General features: G+C 41.1%; 1 protein-coding gene across 3 annotated transcripts in view; it reads right to left on the bottom strand.

Moving 5' to 3' along the window:
- Window positions 1-1,372: 1,372 nt before the first annotated feature.
- The window catches only part of SMAD7 (SMAD family member 7), a 54,829-nt gene continuing 47,639 nt past the window's right edge, over window positions 1,373-8,562 (bottom strand). For all 3 annotated transcript variants that reach the window (XM_082269173.1, XM_082269174.1, XM_082269175.1), the window contains one exon: window positions 1,373-2,397. In XM_082269173.1, the coding sequence (XP_082125299.1) occupies window positions 1,859-2,397 (539 nt within the window). In that variant the 3' untranslated portion in view covers window positions 1,373-1,858. The remainder of the gene's footprint in view (window positions 2,398-8,562) is intronic.

Raw genomic sequence — 8,562 nt, 5'->3', positions numbered from 1 at the left:
GGGATTGCAGTACTCTAGTCTGCATCTCCCCAAGGTAATACCTAAAATCTGGCCTGTTAGTGGGCCCTGTAGGCCAGGGTTGAGGACCACTGGGTTAGGCAGTTTCGGCAGTTTTTGGTTTGGTCTTTGTCAAAATGAAGCACAATCACTACACTCCAGACTCAAGCACATATTTCTCTGTACACCTTGAGTGGAAAGGTGGCAAGGCTGTGCCAAACAAGCCATGGCAAAAGGCAAACTTTACCAGTCCTGAAGAGAAGGAGATGAATGGGGCTTGCTTTGACCACTAAATCCCCCACCTTTACGGTAGCCCGTTTTTAGATGATTTCAAACACGTCCACAAAAATCAGACTTAAAGAACAAGTGCACTTTTTTCATAAAATAAAAAATTGGTTGTGTTGTCCCTCAAACATGGCCAACTCAACGCATGAAGCTGTGGAATCTTGTACTCTCTACAGCGCATGCCTTTAACAAAGTGCCTAGAACCATGTATAAAAGAAAAAGAGGTGCTCAGGGGAAGAGAAAAAACAAACATAGTGACAACTGTATCCATATATTTTTCATTCACTAGAAGACATGATCAACAAATGAAATGATAGTTGAGCTGATGGGACCCTTGAGGATCCACATTTACCTCGCAGTAGCCTGAGAAAGACAGAAAAAAAAGGCGTGAAGTCATATTTTCAAACCTGCTTGACTTGCCTTACCAAAGCCGACCATAGACTGTTCGAATCTCGGCCGGTTCAACAGGCCGGGCCGAGATTCGAACTATGTATGAACAGGCCCGAATGTGCCCCAACCAGCCGGTAGTAATAATCACTGTGTGTTCTCCCAGTTGGGACAGCTCCCCACACACGGAGAACAGAATAGCGTCACGGGAGGGATTCCTCCATCAACACGGACTATGCTGATGGAGGGGTGGGGGATCGAGTAATCTTATCATCTATGGCCAGCATAAGATGTTTTAAAAGTGCACTCCTTCCTTAATATCTGTTCTGTGTGCAAGAGTTTACGGACTATAGTAAAGGTCATCAAGGCCACCTTGATGCAAAGAGCATCGAAGCAATAACAGCCAATCAGAGATTTCATTATAAAGCTTTCGCTGGAGTTTTTAGGCCAATGTACGATTGGTCACTAAAGGTTACAGCAACTCACGCTCTCAAAGTGGAAGTAAACCCTTCTATTGTTTTCAGCCAAGGAAGCGGCCACCTTGGCCTCGGTTTGATCCTCAACCACCATGATGCTTGCACACGTAATCAGTTATGACACCAGCCATTGGATGGTTGGACAGTTTGGTTGAGAGCCCAACCAATGTGACAGTTACATTTTCGGCACGTGTCGGGAATGTAACTGTTTAAAATCGATGGGTTTACTTCCACTTTAGTAGTACATCCAATGCATTAAAGGTGGCCAGTGTAGGACCAAATGGTGGACATCTCTAGTTGCTGCCCAACCTCAGCCCCCCCACATACGGCTTTATCCATTGTTACGGCTGTTTGCCTTTCTGTACCCAAACATCCTAGAGAAGGTAGAGCAAGGGGGGATTCACCTCTATACTGTAGAAAAATAAATACTGATTTCTCTCCCCATGCTTTTAAATAAAATAGGTTGCAATGAGACAGGACTACAACGTCACAAGAGAATGGGGCCTGTCCTTCACCCCCAACCTACCGACCTCATTCACACTTGTCAGAAAAGTTTTTGAAAAAAAGAAATCCTTGACATAAGCTATTTCTCAAAAACAAACACAAATATCTGTGAAGGGAAGGGGGGGAAAGTATGCACAAAGAAGCAAGCACTCGGAAGGAAATTTTAGCAGCAAGTAGTAAAGAAGTCCCGAAGTCCACTTGTTTCCGAGTCATCGGTTATTGAAGATCACCTCTAACCAGCAGGGACAACTACTGATAAACTGTCTCGTGTAGCACTGTCCCCAGCCTTTCACAAAGCTTATCTGTACAGTGTACCCAGTCCAGGGCTGTTGCATAAACTCGTGGTCGTTGGGCCTTTGCAAACTGTAAGCCTTCTCATAGTCAAAAGCTTTGATGGAGAATCCGGGAAACACTTTATGGACCAATAACGTCCTAGAATCGGGGTTGTCCAGTGTGGCCGACTTGATGAAAATGGGATAGCTGCTGCGGTTGTAAACCCAGACGCCGTCCACTTCCTTGGTGAGCTGGATGCCATAGCCGATTTTGCTGCGCACTTTTTGCACCAGCTGGCTTCTGTTGTCCGAGTTTAGTTGTCCTATGCAGAAGCCGTTCCCCTGAGGTAGATCATAAAAGATATCCAGGGAAGGTTCTTGGACAGAATACAAACGACCCACCCGCGTTTTTTCTTCCCAGTACGCTACCACGCACCAATGGGACGGGTCCCCAGACTCCTGAAGAAGTTGGGAATCTGCAAAGAGAAGACAAAAAAAAGAAACGTTACGATTTGAGCTTGATCTACCTTGTGCACACAAATGCGGAGCGATTGGTACAGATATCAAAGAAGATGTATTAACACTACTTAAAAATAAATGTTGAATTACCCCAGGAGACTAAGCACATGTAGCTCTTTTCTTATTGCCATTACCACTTTGCAACAGTGCCACCCAAAGGCTAAGGATGGTTACTGCAGGCCAACAACCAAAAATGCACTAGACTTTAATATTAACCTTCAACCAAGCAATTCATTTGATACTTTCAAAGTAACCAAGAGTGATATAGGGAATAGCATTGTCAATCTCCCAAAAATGCTTCACACTATACTTTGGGGTTGATTTACTAACGGCAAATAGACTCTGCAAGTGCAGTTGCTCCAGAACGAAGGCTGGCCGGCCATAGATGGTTCAAATCTCAGGCGGTTCAGCAGGAACCAGACGAGATTCGAACTGTGTATGGGCAGGCTTAATGCACCAAATGTATCGATCAACTTGGGTACAACCAGCCTGCCGGATTTACTTGCGATTATCGCTAGTGGCTGCTATAGCTGCTAGCAATAATCCCGCCGGGAGAACACAATGAGGTTGATTTAATAAAGGCAAATAGACTTTTGCAAAGTGTAGATGCTCCAGTGGTTATTAAATGAGCTGAAAGCTCTGCTGACCTCCATCATCCAATCATTTGCAAGCAAAAATGCGTTTTTTTTAATTTTTATTTTTTAAATTTTCCTTGCATGTGATTGGGTAAACTTTGAAAAGTGAAGCTTTACCTCATTTACCAAGATCTGCAGCAAAGTGCACAGTCTACTTGGCTTCAGTAAATCAACCCCAATGTCTCAGCAGGAGGGATTCCCCAGTCAGCACTGTGTGTTGATAGGGGAATCATGGGAATTTCTTTCTTGCAAACCGTGGTTGCAGGAAACAAATTTGCACCATCTATGGCCGGCCTTAGTAAATGAGGTGACACTTCACTTTGCCAATGCTACCCAATCACCTGCCAGGAAAGTGCACAGTCTACTTGGCTTCAGTAAATCAACCCCAATGTCTCGACAGGAGGGATTCCCCAGTCAGCACTGTGTGTTGATAGGGGAATCATGGGAATTTCTGGGAATTTCTTTCTTGCAACCTGTGATTGCAGGACACAAATCTGCCCCATCTATGGCCGGCCTTAGTAAATGAGGTGACACTTCACTTTGCAAATACTACCCAATCACATGCAAGGAAAAAAAGAAAACAAAAAACAGCATTTTTGTTGGCAAATGATTGGATGATGAAGTCCACAGAGCTGCCTCTCATTTACTAAGCTCTGGAGCAATTGCCCTGTCTATAAGCCTTTAGTAAATCAACCCCTTTAAATCACTGACCCAAACCAGCCAAGCATGGGAAAAGTCCAGATCAGCAATGCTCATTCCTGGTCAACAAAGCAAAAGGATCATCATAACAGCCAGGCAGCTAGCATTTTAAGGAAGGATCAACAAGGTCATTGTTATTTTTCCATCACGGCAGGTTCTATACGAGCTATAAAAAATATTTTTTATATGCCAAAAAAGTTCCATGCAGTTCTGATATTCACAAAGCTCTGCCAGACAGCACAGCCAGGTTGGTGACCTCACTTTACCATAGTTTGATCCCCTCCCTGTCTCCAACCTGTGATTGGATAATGAAAGAGCAGAAGTGTATCTTCAAGGCCTTCCCTCTACTCACTCTGTTCTCTCCTGATTGGCTGGCTCCCACTGCCTGCCTCGAGTACTGTTTTGCAAATCCGGGCACTCACATTATGGCACTTTTCCACTGCAAGTACCGGCTTGGCTCCACTCGGCACTGCTTGGCCCAGCTTGGCTCGGTTTGCTTTTCCACTGCGTGGTACGAGTCGGCACCTTTCAGCACTTTGTAGGCTCCACTCGGCTCGGTTTGCTTTTCCACTAAAGTAGTACTAAGTAGTAAGTGGGTGGGATTACAACGATTCTCTGACCAATCAGTGGCTAGTAGTGACAAACAATCAATGCTGCATGCAAAGGATTGTGGGATATGGTATCGGTACGACACGCTTGCAACCCCAACCGAGGTGGTACTGTTTAAGCAAGCCGTACCATGTAGTGGAAAAGTACCCTACCGAACCGTTCTAACACGTACCATGCGGTACTATGCAGTGGAAAAGTGCAAAAGTGAGCCAAACCGTCCATGCAGTGGAAAAGTGCAAAAGTGAGCCAAACCGTCCATGCAGTGGAAAAGTGCAAAAGGGAGCCAAACCGTCCATGCAGTGGAAAAGCGCAAAAGTGAGCCAAACCGTCCATGCCGTGGAAAAGCGCAAAAGTGAGCCAAACCGTTCGGTTCCATACAGTGGAAAAGCGCCATTAGTAGCCTTTTAAAAATATATGTGACATTTTTGATACTAAACTTATTTATTTTATATCTACCTGCCCCCAAGGTCCGCTTAAAGCATCGCAACGTGGGAAGATCGAGGGAATTAAAAAGACACAGCAAAAAAAAAAAAAAATGTTTTTTTTCTTTTTTTTTCACGACTGCGTGGAGGCTTTGTAATAAAGTAAGCGGCTTGGGTAACAATCTCTCCCCAGCTCATCAATTTGTGGTTTTGTGGCGTTGCAGGGTGGGGACCGGAAGTCTTGCACTGAAGCATTAATTGTATTTTTCGTAACTGCCACCCACCACCGCTCGCAAAAGGGATTTGTTTGTACTGACAGCACACCTCCCAGGCACATCTACAAGAGGGGAGGGGGGGGGGGCAACAAGACAAGGAGAGAAAACAAAAAAAAAAAAAGGAGTTTGCATAAATAGCTACAAAAACTTATTAAAACAGCGTCTCGCGGTAGAATGCAGAGGGAGGAGGGGAGGGCATGAGTCACGACCGTCAATTTAATTCCATATCATTAGCTTTGAAAGAAAACTTTTTTTTTCAGAAGTTAGAAATCCAGTAAGCTGATCTAGAGATTTTTTTTTTTTTTTTTTTTTTTTTTTTAATGTTCAGCAAAGGAGGGAGAAAATTCTATCAGGGAGGAGGGGAGGTGGTGTACAAAATTCCATATAAAAAAAAAAAAAAAAAAAAAAAATCTCTAGGTGTGCTTGGTTGCTCGTGTTTCCCCTTTTCATGGTGCCTCACAATACTTTGCTCAAATATCTATCCGACTGAAACCTGGTACCAAAAAAGGCAGCTAGCAGGGGGGAAAAGGGGGTGGGTTAGAAGAGAAAAAAAAAAAAAGGGGGGTTGGCGAGGGAGGGGATTTAGGAAACCGATCAAATTACCTTTCACCTAACCTCTGCAAACTACAGTACGCTCATGCAGAAAAGTATTTGTTGAAAAGGAAGGGGGGGGGGGGGGCAATCAAAAAAACATTGATGGGAGTAAACCAACTTTAAAAATTTTACAAAAAAAGAAAAAAGAAAAAAAAAAAAAAGTATAAAGATTGGAGTGGAAAAGGTGGATGCCTCGCTTGCATTTTGTAGTTTGCTCCGAGAAACTTTTTAAAACATGTATATACACACACGTAAAAAAAAAAAAAAAAAAAAAAAAGAAAAGGAAAATGAATCTTGACTCTCAACACAAATCTTTTTTTTTTTCAGAAACTAATAAAAAAAAAAAAAAAAAAAGGTCAGGAAACATCTGTAAAATGAAGCTCTGTAGCCACCCTGTTGCGTGAAAGAAAATCCTCAAGACTGCATTTTTCCCTTTCATCTCAAGAGCCCCGCCAGTACACCCAGCAATTTTAAGACAGACGTCAGTAAAGAGACGTTTCTCAGATTATGGTAATTACCTAGCCCAAATAAATTGCAGGCTTGGTGAGTAGAGCTACTCTCCGCTTAACCCCTTCGCGTGCTCGTCGTCGCTGGCTGAGAGGCGTCTCCTGGCCCCTCCCAGCGGAAAAAAAAAAAAAAAAGTCTACGGTTGGAAATTTAAAAAAAAAAACGTCTACGGTTGGAAAGAAAAAAAAAAGGAATAGCCACGCTGAGGTTTGAGTGGTCCAAGATGACATTTCTAGAGCAAGAGCCCCAGGCGTTGCTTGCATTTTTATGCCCAGGGGGGCAGCAGACGCCCCCTGCTGTCATAACGAACAAAAGCATGGAATGAGAGGGCCAATTTACAAAGATCTTTTGGATGAAATGGCAATTAGTTTTTGGAGCTTGGGTACCTTTATCTTCATATCAAACTGGAATGTTTTTAATTAAGCAAAAAAAAAAAAAAAAAAAGCAAATTATATATATATATATATATATATATATATATATATATATATATATATATATATATGCACACACACACATATATACACACACACACACACACACACACACACACACACACACACACACACACACACACACACATATATATATATATATACACACACTACAGGACTGAAGTGAAACATTTACATCCCCCAAAATTTACATTGCATTCAAATTTTGTTGCCGTAAAAGTGACCCCCATCAATAGGTCAGCAAAAAATATACTAAATGGTGAAGAAAGTGGCATTACACATGTTGGCCCGTTTGCCAACTTTACTCTGTAGCAGCGCTCCCAGCACTGATCAAGTTGGACCACTCCATTGGTCAAATAGGCCTATAACAAATAATAAATCCATAACAATGATGGGACTATAGGCCTATAACAAATAATAAATCCATAACAATGATGGGACTATAGGCCTATAACAAATACTAAATCCATAACAATGATGGGACTATAGGCCTATAACATAATAAATCCATAACAATGATGGGACTATAGGCCTATAACAAATACTAAATCCATAACAATGATGGGACTATAGGCCTATAACATAATAAATCCATAACAATGATAGGACTATAGGCCTATAACAAATAATAAATCCATAACAATGATGGGACTATAGGCCTATAACAAATAATAAATCCATAACAATGATGGGACTATAGGCCTATAACAAATACTAAATCCATAACAATGATGGGGCTATAGGCCTATAACATAATAAATCCATAACAATGATGGGACTATAGGCCTATAACATAATAAATCCATAACAATGATGGGACTATAGGCCTATAACATAATAAATCCATAACAATGATGGGACTATAGGCCTATAACAAATACTAAATCCATAACAATGATAGGACTATAGGCCTATAACATAATAAATCCATAACAATGATGGGACTATAGGCCTATAACATAATAAATCCATAACAATGATGGGGCTATAGGCCTATAACATAATAAATCCATAACAATGATGGGGCTATAGGCCTATAACAAATAATAAAATCAATAAAAATGATGGGACAAAAGGCCTATAACAAATCCATAACAATGATGGGACTATAGTCCTATAACAAATAATAAATCCATAACAACGATGGGACTATAGGCCTGTAACAAATCCATAACAATGATTGGACTATAGGCCTACAACATAATAAATCCATAACAATGATGGGACTTATTGATCCTGCCTGAAATCCAGTGCTCCCTTGTGCGCAGGATGTCTACCCACTGGGCCACTGTGCTTTTCTCCTGCTGACCCCTGGTGAATGAAGGACTTAAAAGTGATGTTGAGGGTCACCAAAAGGAACCACAGTGGCCCAGTGGGTAGACATGCTCTTCTACATTCCCAGGGTGCACAAGACAGCACTGGATTTCTAGCAGGATCAACATATCCATATATTGTTCCCCGTTTGGTAAATAGTATACAGTATACACAAAAAACACACGTTACAAAATAAAGAAAATGTGCACCAAATCAAAAATTTGACTTTTAATACCTTTTTTTTTTATGCTATTTTAATGGTATATTTAATAGGCCAGAAGGGTATAAATAGAGGACATTGATTGTTTGGATTTACATACACTAAAAAAAAAAAAAAAAAAAAAAGAAGACAGCAAAAGGTTCAGAGAATAAACTTTGGGAAGTTAGTAAAAGTAGATCTTTTGAAAAACCTTCAAACAAAAAGGGAAAAAAAAAAAAAAATTTTTTTTTGGAGTGCACTCGGTATGCATAACTTGTACACTACAAACTCTTACATTAAAGCTACGGAGGAACGTTTGAAGTGTAGCAATAGATAAAACTTAGATTTTTTTTTTACCCCCTTTTTTTTTTTTGTTTATTTTTATTTCCCTTTTTTTTTTTTTCTCTACACCC

Source organism: Pelophylax lessonae (assembly GCF_965119305.1).
Source record: "Pelophylax lessonae genome assembly, chromosome: 1".
NCBI lineage: Eukaryota > Metazoa > Chordata > Amphibia > Anura > Ranidae > Pelophylax > Pelophylax lessonae.
This window is presented reverse-complemented; position numbering and strand designations above follow the sequence as displayed.